The 21420-nt window shown below is 44.3% G+C and overlaps 1 protein-coding gene across 1 annotated transcript; it reads left to right on the top strand.

The window, feature by feature from the left end:
* The first annotated feature begins 2092 nt into the window (after positions 1 to 2092).
* WHAMM (WASP homolog associated with actin, golgi membranes and microtubules) lies at positions 2093 to 15759 on the top strand. The gene is made up of 10 exons (XM_068695569.1): positions 2093 to 2681; positions 4637 to 4810; positions 6098 to 6248; positions 6793 to 6962; positions 7811 to 7976; positions 8941 to 9128; positions 10552 to 10638; positions 10723 to 10818; positions 11171 to 11633; positions 14409 to 15759. The coding sequence occupies exons 1-10, from the start codon at positions 2148 to 2150 to the stop codon at positions 14693 to 14695; spliced, it is 2316 nt and encodes a 771-aa protein (XP_068551670.1). The 5' UTR covers positions 2093 to 2147; the 3' UTR covers positions 14696 to 15759.
* Positions 15760 to 21420: the final 5661 nt, after the last annotated feature.

Here is a 21420-nt window from a genome sequence, read left to right as displayed (position 1 = left end):
ATGTGTGCTACTCTTTGAAAAAGTCTGTAATAAATGAGTAGAAACTTTACTACTGGTTTGAGTCAGAATTAAGATCAGATTCTAGAAAAAATACCTAGAAAATCTAAAAACCATCAGAATTTAGAAAAACACAGAAATCATAGTGTTCCATACACTTGCACATATACAACATCCAAACCCCGTATGTGTATGCTGGACCTTTGTAAAGCTATTTATAGAGAAGAAAATGGCTAATGGCCAAGTCAGGGGAGGGTTTTCACAGGAACGTAAAGCTTCAGTCTGTGCTCAGTAGTGGTTCACCCAATAAAAAATAAGACATATATTATTACTGATCATTGTGATTACTGTGATTACTTGAGCTCTATGTACACTGCAATCCACAACCCTTGCAGTTGTCCAGAATACAAAACATTCTGCTTGTGAACTCACTGGAGAGCTAACCTTGCTGGCAGACTTTTAAGCATGTTCGAGAACACCGCAGTGTATACATCTTGAGCTCAGGAGACAATGCAATAGGAAATGTCTGTTGCATCTTGACACAGCTCTGCGTTTCCCTCCATTCCAATTAAACTCGGTGTCATTTCCTCACATTTCTAGCCGTGCAATTGTTTGCTGTTTCAGAAAGGAATTACAAGTTAATTATCCATGTAGTCATGATCTCATTACTGCTGACAGTGCCTCTATCATCTGTGAGATCAGAGCAGAAATGATGTTTTCACGTAACTGATGTCGCCTTTGCAGGAATGTTAACATTTATGCTGTCAGACAGATTTTATTAATTTTTCGGATGGGAACTTATTTATGTCTCTGTGCTGTTAATCTACAAAATCTCACAGGCCTTCATCTGTTGAAAAATTAGTCGTGTCAGCTTTACTTCCAAAGACTAGAACATAGCATTTTGTTTACCGTAAATTAAATTCAGCCTTGCACGCAATGCCAGAATGAGAGATATGTGCTAGACAAAAAGCTGCTTCTCTTCCCGCTCCCCCCCGAGGCCCACAGGTCCTTTCACAGGGCCTTCTCGGAGCGGGCTACCACGCCGCCATCCTCCTGAAGTCATTCAACTGCCAAGAAAGGGTGGGATATTTGCGAGGCTGAGGAGCAATCCTCTACAGGAGCTGGCCTCATTTGGCAATCTAGTATTGGGGGACCATCTTTTGGGACTGGATTTAGACAAAACCTCAGAGTTGCCAGCCTACACAGGAGCGGAGAGCCCACCCAGGGCAGTGAAGTGCAGGGAGGCAGTGTGTGGCCTCAGCCACTGGGCGCCTCAAATTTTGCACTTCAGGGAAAGAGCGTGGGGTTGTGTTGGTGAAGAAAAGAAGCAAGATTTGGGGGATGGTGGCTGTAGGGAAAGAAGCCTGCTGGCACATGGCAGCTTTCTGTGACTGTGCCCTGGGCAGTGAACAACTGACACCACAGCAGTGCAGGAAGATGGCGGCAGCCCCTGAGGTGAACCTGGTGCCACTCTCCCTGAGGGAAGGTGGCGGTGCTGCCTCGCACTTGGCTGATGTGCTCTGCACGCTGTTTTTCATGAAAATAATGCCTCTTTTATTATAATTATTATCAAATAAAATAATAGTCAAATAATATTATTATTAAATAATAATGATTAATATTAAATAGTAATATAAATAATATAAATAATAGCTATTATTAATAATTATATTAAATAATAATAAATATTTAATAAAATAATAGAGTAGTCAGAGCATTGGGACGGGTTGCGCAGGGAGGTGATGGATTCACTATCCCTGGGGGTGTTCAAGGAAAGGTTGGACATGGTGCTTAGGGGCCATGGCTTTAGTGGGCGATATTGGTGGTAGGGGGACAGTTGGGCATGATAACCTGGAAGGTCTTTTCCAACCTTACAGATTCTGTGTGTTTTTTTTTTTTTTTTCCTCACACCACGCCTATCCCTCAGCCCTCACTCCCCAGCCATTATTTATTTATTTATTTATTTATTTATTTATTTATTTCCACACCGCTGGCGTGAGGCGCTGCTCGCCCCGCCCACCCCCACGACAAACCCCGCCCACCCCTGTAGTCCCCGCCCCCTGGCGGCTCCCCACCAATGGTAGCGGCGCGCTGAGCACCGCCCCTGGTTAAGGCGGCGGGGAAAGGTCCCGGGCCGGTCCCGCGGCGCCATGGCGGAGCCGGCGGCGGACAGCCTGGAGGGCTGGGTGGCCGTGCGCGACACCGCCTTCGCCCCGCCGCAGCAGCCGCCGCCGCGGCTCCGCTTCCTGGTGGGCTGGAACGCCGCGGAGGACGCCTTCGCCGTCACCTGCCACGGCCGGGCGGAGGGGGAAGCCCCGCGGAGCTGGGCCGGGCTCTTCTCGGCGCCGGCCCTGCTCGGCGTCCACCGGCAGCTGGCGGCCCTGTGCCCGCGCCTGGAGCCCGCCTTCCCCGCCCTGCCCCGCTCCGCCGCCGCCACCGGGCTCTGGGCTCTGCTGTTCCCCGGTGGAGCCCCGGTGCTGGACGAGGCGGAGGCGCAGGAGCTGTGCCGGGCGCTGGAGCGCTACCTGGGCTGGGCCCTGGAGCTGTGCGGCGGCGGCGTGCTGCTGGACGCCCTGTTCGCCGCCGAGCGGCCCCGCGACGAGGAGTACTTCGAGAGCCTCCGCGAGCTCCGCGGGAGGGCCCTGCGAGGGCACCTGGCCCGGGCCAAGGAGGCCCTGCGGCGGGTACGGCCCTCCCCCGGGGGTGGGAAGGGGGTGAGGGCAGCGGGGTTCGGCCCCTGGTGGTCGTGGAGCCTTGGGGTCGGGCGTGGTGCTCGGCTGTAGGGGCCTGGGATGGTGGGGAGGGAGCGAGGGGGGTGTCTGTGATGTTGTCCTGCCCCTGGGCCTGTCCGGCGCTCAGCTCAGACACTCCTGGTGACCAGGAACTGCTAAGGCAGTGCCCTCAACTACGGCGTCCTTGCTCTGTGCAAGCCCGGCTGTATTAAGTGGGGAATAACCCAGTTCAGTATAAGACATTGGGGGCTTGCTTAAGCTGCAAGTGCTCCGACAAGAACACACTGCTAAAAATACCCGGCGGTGTGCACCGAGTGGAATGACAACCAGAAGTGAAAGTACAAGCGTGACGTAGTTCTCTAACCTCTTTGTGAAGGTGTCAGCCTCTTTGCACTGACGCCTTTCGTGGTCAGGTTCAGTGATGCCTTTCACTGGGGGTTTCTTGGTCAAGTTCTTCATTAAAATCAAGTGAAGCTGTGGGCCTGCACCAGATAGGTGTTTTGTGGTCAGAGTTCTTGAGTGTCAAAGTCTGGCCTAATGGTTTATGAGCTAATTGTTAGCCCTTTCTCCCTTCCGTACCAAAAGCTCCTCCTTTCTCAGGAGGTGACTTGTGAATTTCACAAGTAATTTCTCTCTGTGCACTGTAAACAGCCTCCAGGAGCAGCATGTGTTTCTGTTAGGCATTGGCACTGTGTATGTGTTAAATTCCTACAGGTGAGCCCTGGAGCCGTGAGCTACCACGGGCTCCTGCAACTGTATAAGGGGCCACAGGACTGCTGGGATTATCAGAAACAATGCATTCATATCCTTTTGTCCCACTGTGCTGGGCCTGGGAAGAGGATGGGCAGGCAGCGCCCTTGAGCTTACTTCCACAGACCTTCCCTGGGCAGGTTGCTCTGCAGCTGGGACTCTTGCCGCTGTGGTCCTTCTTACCCAGACCCAGTGGGCAAGAGCAAAGGTGATAGTTTAATTCCAGTGCTTTTCATTTGAGGCACAATCAAGCCTGTGTTTCTGAGGCTTTTTTTTCCCCACTTGTAGCACCAAGCACCCCCTGTTCCCTTCCCTTAAGGAGTCGTAGAGCGAGCAGTGTCCCTCCAGGAAGGTCTGTGTTCCTCAGCAGAGCTCAGCTGTGCTCCTCCAGCTGGCTCACCGTGTCCTGGTGTGTAGAGTGCACCATGGTCCCCGGCAGCTGTTATCAATGAAGAGTTTTTGAAGTCTTGATTGGTACCAATAAGAAGCACAAGTAATTGAGGGGAAGCTTCCAACTTCATTTTTGTCAAAGAGCAGATAAAGATCTCAGATGGGGCTGATGTGTCAAAGTCATTCACTGGAAGAATTACAGGTTACAAAGTAATATTGCTAGGCCTGAGATTAGAGAAAACTATCACAAATTGTGCAAATGATAAAGGAACCTAACTGCAGGCTATATTAGGAGTAGGAATCTGGTTCTGAATTCTTATTTTCAGATGGCAGTCTGATGTTTCCATTGCCAAATCTGAAATTTGGGATCCAGAAACTCATTAGCAGGCATTTAGTAATTGTAGAAGAGATGCAAAAACTAGTTCAAGAATACTTTCCTTGTCCTTCCAGTCTGCAGAATTCCCATTTACCACTCATGTTTCCAAAAACCAGTGACCGAGTCACCTGCACGCAGCTACTGGAATTCCTGACGTGGATGGCCCTAGGTCTGATGTTCCTTGCAGTCTCCTAATGCAACATGCAGCAATTAGTACCCTTAAGAGTGTGGTGCTAATGATATTTCCTGCTGGGGGTGGCTGCTGACTGCCTGGTGCACAGGGAAGCCTTGCCTATGCCATCCAAAGATAAAGAGCAGGTTCTTCCCTTGTTGGCAGTCAGCACACACAAATGCAAACCAGCCAACTCTTATTTACCTTTTATCCCCCTAGGTTCTCCAGCAGCATAAAAGTGCTGACACAATGGTGGCTTTGATGAAGGTTTATGAAGAAGAAGACGAAGCTTATCAGGATTTGGTAACCATGGCGACGCAGTTCTACCAGTATTTGCTGCAGCCCTTCAGAGATATGCGAGAACTGGCGACACTGTACAAACTGGAAATCCTGGTGGGTCTGCCCTTATCAAGTGAAAGGCCAAGTTACATAGCGGGGCGTTGGCTGCTCTTGGAGCTCAAATCATTTAACATTCTCTGGTTTTGTCTTCACTTACTTCCCCCCTGCAAATCTACCAAACGTGACAGAGAAATTCAGAGGTAGGGCAGGACCACTCTGGGGTGATGTCTGAGTCCGTGGTACTGGCTTGAATAGAAGTGCAGCCATATTCCACCAGTGTTCCCCTTTCCCTACATTTTGAGGACTTGAAAGGGAAACATCCCCAAGCACCACCTGTCTGTGGACTATTCTTCAGTGAGCTGAATTTGGAGATCTGAGTAGCCCTTGTTCAGTGGGTTTAGTTTGTGACATCGAGAATGCCATCCCCCCAGTGCTGGGACACATTACCTCAGCTGTGGTAGTAGAACAGAAGGCAGAGGAGACCTTACCACCCCAAGCAGTTCTCTGTTGCTGCTACAGCCTCTTTAGAAGTACAGACTCAAACTTGCCACTTTATCAATTTAATTTTATGTGCATGTTAAACTGGAAACACATACTGAAAGTTATGATATCCCTGGAAAAGAGAGCCATCTACTATTTTGATTTTTCCTTAAATGGTCTGTTCAAATTTAAATAAGCTGTTAATGTTCCAGAAAAGAGCTGAACTGTTTTAAGTATGCTGTAAAATGAAAATTGGAATGGATGAAACACAAAGTTGGCCTCTATACAAATAATTCAAAGGGGTGCTTAGGCTCATGAAATCTAGATTTTTTTAAAAAGAAGGATTTGAATACTAGTCTTGTACCCATGTGCTCTCTTTGGACTTGAAAATACTCTTATGTTTCTTTTCTTTATCCCTGTTCCCATGTGAAAGTCTGCCAAGCTGGAGAACCTGACAGTGTGAAGTGCTGTCAACACATGGGGGAAAAATAGAAGAGAACATTGCACGTAGAAGAGTATTTCTGGGTTACTTTTAGTAACAACTGAAACACTTCTGTTGGTCATGATTTTTAAGATGGTAGTTTAAAAATATTTTAAGAAGTATTTTTCTTAAATAACCCAATTCACTAATCGAAAGCGAATGTTAAAGTCATGATTAGGGATCAAAGGTTCTGAGTTAACCAGAGAATGAGGAACGGGGTAATGCACAAGCATGAGCAGTGATTCACTTTGTGGCAGGTGAGGGGAAGGTCATGTTTGCCACTGAGCTGTGCCTTGCTTGAATTGTCTGTCAGTGCAGTGTAATGTGGGCTTCACCACTATGGTAACCAGCTGATAACTGAGAATTCTGTCTCCTTGCAGAAATCTTTGCAGTATGATAATTTGGGGCCTAAAAGAGTAGCAGCTTTGCAGAAAGATGCTGAAGAATGGACTAAGCGAGCTGAGAATGCTGTGTGCTCCATTCAGGATATAACTGTGAACTACTTCAAGGAAACTGTAAAGGCTTTAACAGGTAATCAGAATGATTTACACAAAAGGTTTCCTAAGTACTTGATTTATTGTACTGAGAGCTCCTCTTAGCACCTTTGCTAGTCTCTCTTGGCAGACCCTGTTGTTAGGGTGAGTGTCCAGCTTAATAAAGAAACATTTTATTCGTCTAAGACTGACATCGTTTAACCAATTTGATTTATGCCTTGCATTTTGCTTGCACGTAAACATTATCAAGGATCGAGACTTCACAGCTGCAAACCTGTGAACAAAAAACACTCATGCTTTTAACCCTTGGTATGCAAGCGTCAAGGATTTCAATGTGTTAACTGGGTAGATCACTGTGTAACTGTTACAACATGTCTGTGGTAAGCATTTTTGTATAGGTAAGCATTTTGCTTACTTATACAAAATCATAAATTCAGTTGTTTTTTCTTGTAATTTCTGAAGAAGATTCATAAATTGTTTAGCAGCATCAGCATTTTTACTATTGCATCTATAGTAGAAACGCGCTAGTGTTACTAGTTTACTGCATTTCTCTCATCTTATTGCAATGTTTTAATCTGCAGCAATGCAGAAACAGATGGAACAAGATCAGGAAAGATTTGGTAAAGCCACCTGGGCATCAGCTTTGCCACGACTAGAAAACCTGAAATGTATGTTAGCTAAAGAAACCCTTCAGCATCTGAGGGCAAGAGAATTATGCGTGAAACAGAAGAGAGCTGCCATTCAGAAAAACGTAAGACCCTGCAAAGCCTCCTTTTCTGTCAACATTTTGTGAAAGGCTGGTCAAAATCTACCAAAGGGATCATGGGGAGATTTTCAAACTCCTTGGCTATGAAACAGCTGAGAAAGGCCTCTTTCAGCAAAGCACCTGCATTCTGTGCGTAGTATTTTACGGGGTTGCAGAGCTGACCCAAATATGCATAAATACTTCAGAATTAAAACCTTAACAACCTAGTGTTTCTTCACAGTTTAGGGAAAAAAAAATTAAGAAGCAAACGGCTTGAACTAGATGGTTTTGAGCACAGTTTTAAGTTATGAAAAAATACTTGTTTCTAGTTTTTTTAAATTGTTCCTTCACACATGAAGGCATTTAGGAAAGGTTAAGATAAATGATTACATTTCAAGTATCATGTTAGCATTTATGGCACTAACCTTTAAAATTGTTAGTTCTAGGAAGATAAAGAGCAGCTATTATCTTCAGTAGACACTTCAAACTTGAGATATTTACTTAATTTTAATTTCTGATCTTTTCTATTTGAGGTTATCTAACTGCTGCTAGGAGTATCTGATTTTTATTTTCCAAGAGTAGTAGTAATGTTATTTGTGCAGATTATAATGAAGTCTTTTGTGGTAGACTTAAGGTAAAATTACAACTTTAGGCTAATGAGACTCTGCTCCTTGGAGTTCTGCTCCAATCCATTTCTAATGTTATGTTATTTCCCCACCTAAGCAGCTACCAGTTAGGCCAGGCTCTGTGCAGACACTTGGGCATCTGTGTATCTTAACTCATGCGTGTGTGCTTGTTTCCCATGTGCTTATTTTGTTATTAATGCTTTTTATTTTCTATTTGGGGCTGTACAGATGGAGAACCTTGATGAAAAAGAAGAGAATCTAGCTGTGGTGGAGGAGCTAGAAATACATTATTATGAAACCCAACTAGAATTATATAATGTACAGCTTGAGGTATTGAAACATGAAGAGATGCTGCTCATTGTACAGTTGGATGCTTTGAGGAGGCAGATCAAAGGTAAGAATGAAGAAATACTTAAGGACGTATCCAAGACACAGGAGTGGTGGTATGACATCTCTGTCTTTGTAAGATACATTAAAAAAAAAAAAAAATTTCCTACTTAAGTTTCACTGTAGAAAGCATCAATGGAAAACATAGGTGCTGTAGCATCTGTAATATGGCCTTCTGACACTTAATTGATAACACAAGTTTTCAAAAAGAAAGCTGTACTTGATAGCTCATCTTGACAGCAGCTGTGATAAATGCACGCACTCACTGGTTTGGCATGTTGAGTAACTTCTATTGCAAATGTTTACTGATCATGTATTTACAGGATCTTTGTATAGAAACTGTGAAAATTGTGACCTGCTGTAATGGGTCCAGATTTCATCACAAATCTGTTGTAATTTAACATGTAGAAATGGCAAAATACTTCTGTAATGACAAAAAGAAGTGATTATAGCTAGATGCTACTTGAGTGCTGCTTATGTTCCCATTTAAGTGTCTGTTCATAACATATTTATGACAAAAATAGGCATCAGTCTTGTTTATGTTTATTCGTGCTCTATGAATTCTCTGTTACTGTGTATGCCCTGAGGTAAACATCACTCTTGCTTGTTGCATAATTAAAACCTGGTAAATAATAAAATAAGTCACCCAGTGTTGATTAGAACAGTCTTCAGTTTTCCAGGAAAACTCCAATCGGTGAAGGTAGGAGTTAAAGCACAGAGAGACATTTGAAAGAGGAAGCTAAATAACAGCAAATGCTAACAACATAAATTTGATCCTGCAAAGCACCCCTGTGAGTAACATGACGTGTTTGCGTAAGACTTTGAAGGACCAAGCTCAGCTCTGGAGCATTACACTTTCTAATAACTAACTCACTGCCTTCAGTGGCTTTTAAAATGTCATTAGTTCTTTAAATGTTTAAATAACTGTGGCAATTTTTGGGTTTTTAAAAAAATGCCAAATGCCTTTCTAGAGAAACAGGATGAAGTTGTTTACTATGATACATGTGAAAATCCTGAGGAGCTCAAGGTCATTGAACAGACAATGGAACAACATTACGCTAACTTGTCAGAAATGACGATGCTGAGGCAGAAGATTAAACAGTTGGAGACAAAGCGTGGGACTGTCTGTGCGAGGAGAGCCTACCTCAGGAACAAAAAAGTAAATGCAGTCCTGGAGATGTGCATTTTCTGTAGCTGATGTCATGAGTGTTGACTCAAGAGGGACGGAGAGGAATCAACAAGGGTTTGGGTGGAGTGTGCAAGATGATAAGTGATGTGGTGCCAAGGCCTCCTAAGCAGAAAGAGGGGCAATGTGATTTTTAAGCCAACTTTACTCTCCACTGTGTGGTGCAAGTGTCTCTCAAGTGTATTGAGAGCACAGACATGTGGGTGACCCAGGAGGTGTTCCCCTATCATCTGAACCTCGTGCAGAGCCCTGCTGTGGCCAGCTGGAGCTTTGCCCTGGCAGCATTTCACAAAGCAGCTGCAGCACAGGAGAAAACCTGGCCTGCAATGAAGGAAGCTGCACTGACAGAACCCACACAGCGATGCTTACATTACCTTTGAATGGGAGGGAAGGGGAGATCTGACTACTGCAATTCTCTCTCCAGCCTCTCAGTTCTGTGTAAAAGGCATTTTTTCCCATTTGAAGCAGAACAGTAGGAAGACACAAGTTGAGATCACAGTTGACTCTCATGAACCTCCCCAGTGAGCTGGGCTTACCTTATACCTGCACAGTTTTGCTGAGGCAGAGAGCAGAGTTTAAGCTCAAGTCTGTCTGGCCATTTGCCCTTTGCTAGCCGGGACAAAGTGGGAATGACACTGGAAACGCTTTGTGAATGATCATTGTCTCTTGCTTGCAACTGCTTCCTTGGCAGACACTTCCTTTGCTTCTGTTTTCATTCACTTAATTGCTGTCTATTGGTTACATAACACTACAGCCGAATGCCAGATGATTTGCAAATGCTTACACAGCCATGTGGATAATTCCCCTCTGTACAGTGACAAATAGCGACTCCTGGAGAAAATCCTGAAGCTTGCAGTTTCTCTGAGGCACTTTGTTACTAACAAAATGTACCCCTGTTAGGCATTTGTTGTGCTTCACATACCTTTGCTTCCCTCACCTTTGTATGTAGGAGCTATGGCAAATAACGGACAGAGGGAAAGTAGCCCTGTATTTGTGCAGTGCCATTCTAACTTCCTTCTTGCCTTCTTTCTCATATCTTAGTGCCCCATTCCTCTAGGTAGTACTTGGGTGAAATTTCTTCAGTTTGTTGCTTTTTTTTTTTTTATCTAAATGTAAGAAAGAGGGGTCTGTTAAGATCTGGGTATACTCCCTTTGGAGCATGAATAACCCTCTCATTAGTTAGGATAAAAAAAAATCTCATTGGTTTTAGCCATGAAGGAGTCCCATGTAAATAACCTTCAGGGTCTCACATCTGCCACCTGTTGAGCTTAGCCATCCTTCATGGCACAGCCAAGCACTTGGCCTTGGTCATCGTTAGTGGCTTGTACATGGGAGTTGATGGCACACAGTGAACGTGAACTAACCAAGTACTTCATGGATTTTGCTGTTCTACCAGGATCAATGTGAAGCAAAACATCAACAGAGACTGCAACAGGCAGAAGAGTGCAAGAAACGCTTCCTGCAGCATCACAGCATACAGATAGTGAGTACTCAATAACAGCCTTGGAGAATCTGGCAGCTGCTTGCTTTCACACGTAAATGCTCTCTTACTTGTGTTTTAATGCAGAAAAGAGACAAGCAAAAAGAGGAGGAGAAAAAGAAAAAAGCTTGGATAAGCCAGGAACGTCAGAAAACACTGGAGAGGCTGAAGACATTCAGGGAGGTAAGTAATGTGAACTGCAGTAGTCCTAAATGGTGTCTGAACTTACCAGAAAGTAGCCAGAGTTCACAAGTGAGCATGATCCAAATTGGAGACCTCTGCTTGGGTAGCCTGAAAAGATTGTGTGTACTGAGGATTCAGTCTACTAAGGAAGTAGTTTCCAGGTGCAGAACCTGCTGCAAAGAATAGAAATGAGGAAATGACTTGGAAAGAAATACCTTTATGTTCCTTGGTCAGTATTCAGTGTTCTCCTTGAGTGGTACAGGTTTGTGCTCTGTAGCTTTTTGTCTCTGGGGATGCTGTTTTGGCCAAACCAATGGAGATGTGACTCTTTGCTTTACCATTTGTTTTTTAGAAGTGCCCAGCTCATGTTGTGCTGAAAACATCTCGTCCACAACCTCTCAGTCCCAGGTTGCCACGAAGTGTCACCCAACGGGCTGCAGTACCGTGCCCTCCGCCTTCATTAAGAACAAGGCCAGAACCAGAGCAGCCAAAGAGCTTGCTGATAGTAGAAACCAAAGCATCAGAAGCTCCACAGGAGAATATTCCAGCAGATATCCCTGTCCAGATTTTTGTTACTGCTGATAAATCAAAGCAACAAAAGGACAGTGAAGAGTTGGTGGTCTCTCCATCCTCCCCTCCACCACCACCGCCACCTCTACCACCTCCCCCCCCACCTCCTCCTTTACCTCTCCATTTAAAGACACGATCTCCAGTAGAGGACAAGCCACTTCCCCTTAGAGCTGATGGCCCTGCAGGAAGCTCTGCACTGCACAAACAGGATGACTCATCCATGAGGTCTATAAATAATTGCATAGGTAAGTAGGCTCACATTGACTGGTGTTTTTCATTTTTCATTGTTTGTATTTTCCAGTTTTCCATTCCTCTGTTTCTGGCCAGTAGTAGTGGGCGGTCTCACTCAAGAGAGTGGAGTCCTGAGAGAGCTTTGATTGAGACCACATACAATAAATAACACTGACTGTTACTCAGGACCCTGAATGAGTAACTGATCTGTTGATCCAGTCTGATGTGCTCAGGGTCCTGACTTCCAGAGTGTGTCATTCAGTGGTTTTGGGAAATGATGTCAAGTTGGACGTTCTGGTCAATCTCTTACCATGTTTGAATTTCTGCTGTAATCCAGCATCTGTAAAGTACAGCATTACAAGTTAGATTAAAACATGCTTAATGACAGCACTACTAATTCTGAGGAGATCTTAATTCAAGACCTGTATTTCTCACGATCCCAGTGGTGTAATAGGTAGAAAGGTGTCAGAGGAAATTCCAAGGAGAGAGAGGATTTGTTACTCATGCTGATGAGAAGCTGTCTTTATTATTAAACTTACTCTTGCCACAATTTTCCAGCAGTTGAACTGAATGTATCATTTTGATGGTGGATTAATCACCTGTCCAGGCAAAAGACTACTGTGGGTAAATCTGTGGTTGTGCTAAGGCTATTCTTTAGTGTTTGTGATTTTGGTACTACAGAGCTAGCAGCTGGGCTGCTTGCATTTCTAAGGTATGCACAGCCTTTGTCCATTGGTGTGCTTTGTTTCTAAATAAAGGTTTCTTAAGAGAATTCATGCAGAATTCAACCAGGATTTGAAAGGCAGATGGATAGCTTTGGCATACTTGTATTCCTAGGGCAAAAATTCTGCTCTGTTACACCTCTGCTTTGTTAGTAAGATCGTGCAGGTGTAATTGAAGGCTGAACTCTGCAATTGAAACACAGTAGTTTGAATGAGAATAGAACTCAGCAGCCTCTCAAGGCTGTGCTGGTTACATCCTGCTAACAGGCTTATTTTTGCCTCTAAAGCAAGCAGATACTCTTACTATGTCAGGCAGATTGATCTAAGTCAGAAGGCAGCAATTTTTTATTGTCATTTTTCACAGTAGAGCTTATACTAGACTGAAGCAGGTCTTTAAATGTAGTACATTCCTTTTCCTTTTCAGACTGTTCACAATACATCTAAGCAGCCTTTGTATCCCCTCAGTTAAAAGGCAAACCACAGGCAGAAATGCCGAGGAAAGTTCAGCATTTTTAGTTCTTCCAAGGTGTGAGGAAGTACAAGCAGTCGAGAGCCTGAGATGCAGTCAGGTTACCATGACAAACCACTGTGCATCCAATGGATCAGTGTGCTGGCTTTAGGCTGAGAGGTCCATGGGATTAGTGTACCACAGATGCTCATAAAAACCTTTGATTAGCAACAGGAGCTGTACACCAGAGTATTCTGACTGCTACTGGCACAGCATTAATAGTAGCTAATATTTACTACCACTCACAGCCTAGCATTGATGTTTCATTAATTTTATATAGGAAAAATCCTTTTTTGCTCATCAGAGAGATCCACTAAGTTGCATACACATTTTATGAAGAAAAACAGAATGTTATTTGCTGTAATAGTAATTGATAAATTATTGCCATAAGAACATACTGCAACAGCTTTGTGAACACATTGTGTTATACATGGGCTACTCTTGTCTTTGCACATGAAAAGCCAGGAGAGCTTCATATTCTGGTGCTGAAAATAGTCTCTGTGTTATCATACTTCCCAAAGGCAGTGTCTCTTATCACTTGTTAGTCTGACTACTCTTTGACTATGCAGCCCATCTGATTAATAGCTTTAAGACTTAACTTACTGGAAGGCTTTGCAAGACAACTTTGTGCATCTTTGCTTGATTCTTTTCTGGCATATCTATCACTCTGAAGGTACCACAGAATTCAGCAGAATGTTTTATTTTCAGCACTTGATGTTAATCTCATAACCCGCTACACGCTGCGCATGACAAAAATACTTTCAGCTGTGAAGCACAGATGGTCTGGACCTGTGGCTGTAGGAGTCGACTGCTGTCCAGGGAAACTGCCTTCCCTGTCTGACAGTCCAAAGCCAGCAACAAGGAATCCAACAAAAGGAGTAAACCATAAATTACACCATGTATTAAGAGAACAAGTAGAAGCTTTCTTAATGTGGTGTTCTTTATGGTATGAAGCTCAGAAACACAGCCTGAGATTTAAATAATGTAAAACAGGATATTTTTTTTTATTATTATTATATATATATATATTTTTTTAAGTCCATACAGAAAAGAGCTGCCTGCCTGCTTAGGGCCCGATCTAGCTCCCACTGACTTCAGTGGTGTAGTTTGAAGCTCTTCTACTCAGATCCTTTCATTTTTTCTCTTGACTGAGCAAAAATGCAATTGACAGTCTCAGCAGGCATCTGAACAAACTAGTAGGAATGGTAGATTGTTTCTAATACAAAGTACAAGAGATTTTTTGGTTCGGTAATTCTTTTTTGAAAGCCCATAAATTTATGATGAAAAAGAAGCATTCTCCTTTGTATATGATTCTTCGTTAGTGCACAACCTTGTATTATGTTGAAGAGGTACTGGATTCTCAATTCAAAATACAAAGGTTCAACTCTTATGAGCTTCTGCAATGCCAAGCTCTGGAACTGAAGAGTGTGCCAGAATGGACCATTATTTTTCCTGTCTCTACTAAAGATGAGAGGAATAACCCTGAGCACATGGGTAAAATTCTTTACCTTGTAAAGTGTGATTATTTTGTCTGGTAACAATAGACTTATCTGTTGCAGGTACAATGGATGAGGTTTTGGCTTCTCTAAAACGTGGAGAAGTTCAGCTTCGCAAAGTGGAACAGTCAAATCCATATGCCTCTGTGAAAGACAGCATCCTCTCTGCCATACGGCAGGGAGTTAAACTAAGAAAAGTGAATCAAGATACTGAGAAAGATGTCAGTAACGGATCCTCTAATGATCTGGAGAGAAGCATTAAGGCAGCCATCCAGAGAATTAAGAAAGTGTCTGCTGATTCTGAAGAAGAGGAAAACAATGATCAGAATAATGGAGAATGGGACAGCTAACCAATTTAAAGTAACAGACTACTGACTGGAACAGAGTATTGGTCTCATTTTGCACACTGTAGAAGAATGTATCTTTCAAAATGAAAGAAGTGTGATTGTGTGTGTGTATGTGGTGCAAAAGTTTTCTGTAGAGTAAAAGGATCCTGATGGTTTTCTACAGGAGCTACAGATTCTTATTTTTGCATGAGTTATCATACTCCAAATTATGCTTGCAAGATTCTTATTTTTGCATGAGATATATTCCAAAATATGTTTGCATTAGATATTTCTGGCTCAAGTATGTAGAATTTTCACCGCATCAGAAGACAGATAAAATACTGAAGTGAAACATACATTATTTAGCTTGTTACCTACATTGTAGGTAATACTTATCACAAGAACTCTTCAGGAATGAAAACTGAAAATCTATTTTGTCACATAAAAGTATAACACAGCCTGTAATGGTAAAGGCAGACCAGAACACTTAGCATACTTCAGAATTTTTCATTCCTACTTCTGTTGCCCAGAAATTTATTTAAAATATTGCTTGTCTAACACAGTGCACTCAAATAACTACATTGAATGCTCCACTCATTGTCATGTTGTAAAATGTGTTCTTACAAAGGTGCTTAGCAGTGTTGATTGGGTTAATTACTATCAAGTTTGAGATAAAAACTGCTGTAGTAATTACTTAAAAGTTTGCTTTTTAGCCAGAAACTTAAATGTAGTGTTTCTAGATGCAAAGTGTTTTTAATACCTTTGCAGCTGCAATGAACTGTTGCTGTGGGAGAAAGCCAAAATTTTGTATATAATATTTCCTTGGATGTAGCCATGTAAAACAGAGCTGCATTTCTCCACTGAGAATGTCAATACATGTTTATAGCTACTCTGATGAATTTCAATTACCTGATAGCCTTATAAATGACGGTTATTTGCATTGTGCCTGGAACCTGACTATTTAAAAATTCAACCACATTTCATTTAAAGACTGTTTCTATTTGGGGAAATTAGTGACAAAAATGATTCATAATTTCTGTGGGAATTTATACTGACCCTTAATAAAAATATATTCTGACAGAAGCGGATTCAGTGTGCTCTCGTTTTCAGATTCTGCTGTGACACAAAATTCACTTGCACTACAGTACTCTGGATTTTGATAATAAGTGTGAACTGTAAAGCAGTCATGTTATCATGCTAATGGCATATGTATATGTCCATGTTTTCTCAAATATTTATGAAATATAATTCGATAGCAGGTTGGCAAATATGGTGCCTTATCCCTGTTTTACAGTAAACAGATCTATTTAATCAGTAAATGCAGCAATTTTTGTGACAGGAGCAACAGGTGGGGATTCATTTTTTACCATTTTGTCAACTGCTTTTTTGGGAGTGAGACTTTTTTTTTCCATTCACTGACAGCAAACCAAGCAGACAAAAGTGGCAGCAGAAGCACAGGCCCATGCTTTATCAGCACAAGCCACCTCTGACATGATGTGTGCAGAGGGGAACTAGTGCCCATGGGACTGCCACGTGCCAAGGCCGAGCTCAGCTGGGTGCGAAGGCCTCACTGAGCTGGGGGGAGGTAGGGGTGTTTTATGGCACAGAATTCAGCATCCCATGTGCTGAATTTCTCACACAGAACAGGACCGGGCACAAAATCTCGTCCTTCAGTAGGATGAAGCTGAGCAAAAACTTGCTGTGAACGTGGAGAGCTCTTCCTCAAGGTTATGTAAGATACAGATTCTTGAGCTTCATGTTTTGCGGTGTGGTTGTGGAAAGGGAGAACTGAAGAAAAGGACAAAACAGAACGATGTGTATCTTTCTAAATCTGCTGTGTTGTGTATCTTTCCAAATCTGCTGTGTTTTCAGCAAGCCCTGAGGCCTGTTCCTGGCATTGCTGCTGCACTGCAGCCCATGGGACACTGGTGCCCCGCAGCCATGTGTTCGTTTGCTGCTGTGAGGCTCGGTTTGTTCCACAGGGCCAAGCCGCAGCAGTTTTTCTTTGAGATGCCCCAATATAAGAGGACCAAAAAAAAGATTCCTTACTGAAGTACTTTCAGATTTATCTTCTGCCTCTCTGTAACTGTGATCTGTACTGTGCTGCTGGCACCGGGATATTTGCACCATGCAGGGACAAAAAAGTGGAGAAAGTGGGGTGGCTGCTTGGCTCTGTGGCGAGCTGCTCTGCCAGACAGGATTAATATTAATCTGCAGAACTGCTGTGACAGCTCTTGAAATGTAATACCTTTATTAATGCATCTCCTCTGGGGCTAGTAAATGGACCCCTCAGTGGGAACAGTCTGCCCTGACTGTCCAGCTGTTAAACCTGAGAAATGCAGCTCTCTGGCTTTAAAGGGTTAATAGTGCACAGAACTGCTGTAGCCCAGCAAGGAGGCCAAGAATCGGTTCCTACAAATCAGTCAGTGTCCCGGCAGCTTGTGAACTCTCAAACTAGACATGGGCAGGCCAGGCAGCAGCTGGCGGTATTTTTAGGGATGTTTAAAGTTAATGTATTCAAAGACTATTTGGTCTGATGGAGAGAGTTTCCCTTTGTCAGCCCAGTGCTTTGATCGCAGCAGGAGCAGGATCGCACGCAGCCGGCACCAGGCACCTCCGAAGCTCCTCCTCACAAAGCTCCTCTGTGAGGAAGCCCCCAGCAGCACACAGAGCTGATTCCCGGGCTGGGGACAGACTCTTTTCTTCTGCAAAATGATACTGCATTAGGTGAGTCAGGCCTGAATGTGGACACCCCAAAGTGATCCAGAGGCTGATCTAATGGGGGTCTTATGGAAGGATGTCACTTGGTTCGTGCGTGTGGTCTCAGCTCAAAGAGCCTCCTTGGATTCATTTAATACCATTTGGCAATTGATACTGATGTATGTAATGTGCTTCACCCGATACTAAAGACCCCAAGGACTCTCCCCATTCAGACCATGGGCTCCTCCTTCCCCCAGCTGATTTCTAAGCTGTGCTGCTGGCAGAGGCCGGGGAGCAGCCTGTGTGCCCATGCCCTCGTGGTTCTGAATGGCCCGAGCACTGCAGCTGGGTTGATGGTATTGAGCAACGCCTGCCAGCTCGGTGTCACTTCTCCAACCCATAACTGAGCAACTCCAAGGCTTCACTGCCTTATGGATGGCTCTGACAGGGGCGTGGGTGTTGAATTTACCTGCTTCTTTAGCCTGTTTTAAGACATACCATCAATGCAAGCAGAACAAGAGGGCTACACCATGCCTGACAGCTGCAGGCACTTGCCTTTCTCTGCCTTCTTGTTAAAACAGCTGGACAAAGGCTGAAATCCCATTGCTGGTGCTGCTGCTGGCCTCCTGCTGCCCCTCATGCCCCAGAAACCCCTTCGCCCACTTCCAGTCACTTCTTTTATCCTTAAAAATGAGAAAATGCAGATGTATGTCAGGACACCTGGAGCAAGAAGAACAAAGCTGATCAGTATGAAAGCATTCATTAGGAAAACAAAAAGATGAAAAATGCTTCTTGCTGCTGTCCTTTATAGAGAAGAGGTGGGTAGATAAGTGTGCACCCTTTGAGAAAAAATGAGATTTGAGGTTACACATGCTTTCAACTGAAAAGCATTTTTAATGCCCAAACTTCCTGTTTGCATCAGAGAGAACAGTTGCACACTGCATGCCATAATAACGTGGTATTGTGAGAAAGAGGGATGCATCATTTCAATTAAATCCACAGTGATGATAAAAGGTGAATGGTATTGAAGGCATCTTTTAATAAATGCCACGGCAGCGCCTGGCAGTGGAAACAGCTCAGAACAATATGTGACTGAATCCCTGTGGAGGGAGCACACACTGGAAACTGCTCCTGAACATGGCATTTTTTTTTTCCTGGTGAAAAAGCGTGTGATTTTCATTCTCAGCATGTCATGCTATGCTGAAAGCAAGAAGCAGCAGAATTAAATCTGCTCAGGTAGCAGTGACATTAACAGCTCAGCTACTAGTGAAAAATGCTGTGTAAAACAAGCCATCCTTAGCAAGCCATTGCTCTAGCATTAAAAACGATCCACTAAGTGCTCAGAAAAGATATTTAACCACAATCTACCCTTGCTTATTTTCCCTTGGACACCCCCTCCTGCCCCAGCTCCTCAGCCTCTTCTCAAGCTCCCCTCCTATCACCTCCCAGGCAAATCCTCCAGGTTTATCTGCCACAGTTTTGGGGCTTCATCCTCTGACTTCAGCCCTTGGCTGGGGGAAATGGCACCTCCTGAAGGACCAGAACAATCTCCAGCAAAGAGCAGAGGACATGGACAAAAAGCAGCTTTCAGGGCAGTGGGCTGCAGGTGAGCACAGCCAGCCCTGAAGAAGTGCATCCCAAGGGAAAAGGCAGCAGCAAGCCACAGCAAAACACAGAGCTGCCCTGCTGATAGCCAAAGGATGCCAGAGTGTGGGGAACTGCTCTCACATGGCTTCTGTTTTGATGGTTAACAGCTCGTTATCCCAAAACCAGGGAAATGCAGATATCCACCATCCCCTCCCTCCTGGCTGTGCTGCAGCTGGGAAAAGGTGCTCAGCGTTGTACTGGGAGAGTGGTCTGATCTCAGTTGGATTCAGTTAGTCACTCTTAATGTCATAACAACACTTGCAAATGCCCTCTGTCCCAAGGCAGTATGTCTTGCCTTGCTCCGAACACCACCCTATGGATGTCTGTTCAAAAGCACAGCATAGCTCAGAACCAGCAGCTGCCCCCACTCCAGCCCAGCTTCCATCCGCCTCCCACTGAGGTGGGTTTGAGAGCACCAGGACCAGTGACGGGGTCCTGGCCCTTCAGCAGTGGGCACTACAGGCGCTGGGGTGACAAAGCGGATCTGTCCTGCTCCAGGAAAGATGCTCAAATCGATATTCATCAGCAAGTGAGTCACTGCCCGTCCCACGGTCTCTTCCTGCTAAGCAGCGGTGACGGCAAAAAGGGATCGAGCGCCTACACGTCCCCTAGCCTACACGGAAACTCTGCTGCCGTCCCCTCCTCCAGAGCCGTCAGGCCAAGTACTTCAGAATATTTATGCTGAGAAGTGTGCACGAACACACGAGTCCACAGCCAGGCACACAGAGGGGCAAAGCAGAGATATGTTCTGTCTGCTGTGCCCAAATGAGTGCTTGTCACAGGTAAATGCTGCAGGAATCAGATTGTGGGGACCCTTGGGGACGAGGCTGCTGCCTGCCCTGTGAGGGCAGGGTCCCCACACCTGCACCTGCCTCACTGGACCAGCCTCTGTCCCTGCAGGATTGCTGTGAGCACTGTTTCCCATGGTGATGTGAGTGGCTTTCTGGCAGGGTTGCAGTCATCTGTGCAGCTCTAATTAATCTTCATCTGGGTAAAGAGACATCTGGACCAGAGGAGATTCAGGTGTCTAGCGAAACCCCTTGACACGTTCCTCCTCTGCTGGCCTCACCTATGAAGAAACACTTGCCATTGGGGGGGGGGGGGGGGTATTTGTTGTCTGCTTGGCCACATCATGGTCCAGCAGCAAACAGCAAAAAGAGACTGGGAAGCACAGCCGGGGCATGAAGCACGGCAGCATCCTGCATCCCCTGGGGATCTCATGCTCAGTGTTATCTGTTTACACACATAACACTCCCATAACCTTCACATATATTTATCACATACAGAAACAGGGACTTGTACATCAGTAATACTCTGTCCTTGCATTTACGTTTCTTTTCAAAAGAGGAGACGTGATCAGCAATGGTGGTTGTATTCCAAAATGACCAAAAATCAAAGTTATAACAGCATCTATATCTGTGGGATACAAAAGCAGGAAAGCTGAAGCTGTGCTTCCCGAGGGTGGGGACAGCTCACCTGATGAAGGGCCCAGGACCCTGGACCTCCTTCATCTTCCATTTGTAACAACAAGGCATACAAAAATTTCAATTTAATGGAGAAGAGCAATGCTGCTGTGCAATGTGTCACTGCCTCTTTTTTTTTTTTTTTTTTTTAATAGCATTTGTGTGTGTCTCAGTGCTGTCCTAAACCTATTCCCCTCCCACTGCAATGACTGTGCTGATGACCATGGGACCTCTGCACCGTAAGGAGGAAGTGAATCACTGCAATTTCCCAGGTTTCAGAGCCAGGGATTATCTCTATAAATGCACCCAGCACTGCTATATATAAGCAGGATTTGAGCAACATAAATAATTTCTTTCTTGGGTTCTTTCTTCATGAAACTGCAGGATCTCATTTGGCATCATTCATTGCCAGGCTAATGAACAATGCAAACCTGCACTTGCCATAAAATGAAAGCTATGGCTAATGGCAGCAATGAAATAAATGGCAAAAGTCTAAAAATAAATTGCTTTGAAAACTGATACAATTCAGTATGACATGATAATGCAAAAAGGTTGCTTGTCCGGGTGTTATTTGTAATTCCCTGTATGTCTGAATTCCCTCCAGCCAGCATACATTAAGCACAATCCAAGGCATATGCAACAAATCATATTCAATGATGGAAACTTGGGAGAAAAGCAAAAGCTTGATCTCTGTTGATTACAACGAGCCACAGACTTCTTTTTTTGCAGACTGCCAGTACTAAGGAGTGAAGAGCACATGAAAGGAAAACAAAAATATTCAAATCAAAGTCCTTCATGTAATGATGGATATTTCTGCTCAGAAATGTGAATAATTAGCTGCAGACCATTGTCACGAAATGTTGTTCAGGGTATGTAAGCCCTTGTGCAGACTGTGGGGTCCGTCCCCAGAGGGGAGGTCGGCGTGGTAATCGACGCAGT

The sequence above is a fragment of the Anas acuta genome, chromosome 12 (assembly GCF_963932015.1).
Source record: "Anas acuta chromosome 12, bAnaAcu1.1, whole genome shotgun sequence".
Taxonomy (NCBI): domain Eukaryota; kingdom Metazoa; phylum Chordata; class Aves; order Anseriformes; family Anatidae; genus Anas; species Anas acuta.
Note: the sequence above shows the minus strand (reverse complement) of the source record. Positions and strands in the feature narration are given on the sequence as shown.

What these genes read in the sequence shown, in the direction of transcription:
- WHAMM (XM_068695569.1), top strand. Translation starts at nt 2,148, where the DNA reads ATGGCGGAGCCGGCGGCGGACAGCCTGGAGGGCTGGGTGGCCGTGCGC. An exon ending in GAGCTGCCATTCAGAAAAAC is followed by an intron (nt 6,963 to 7,810) that starts GTAAGACCCTGC and finishes GGGGCTGTACAG; the next exon opens with ATGGAGAACCTTGATGAAAA. An exon ending in TTTGAGGAGGCAGATCAAAG is followed by an intron (nt 7,977 to 8,940) that starts GTAAGAATGAAG and finishes ATGCCTTTCTAG; the next exon opens with AGAAACAGGATGAAGTTGTT.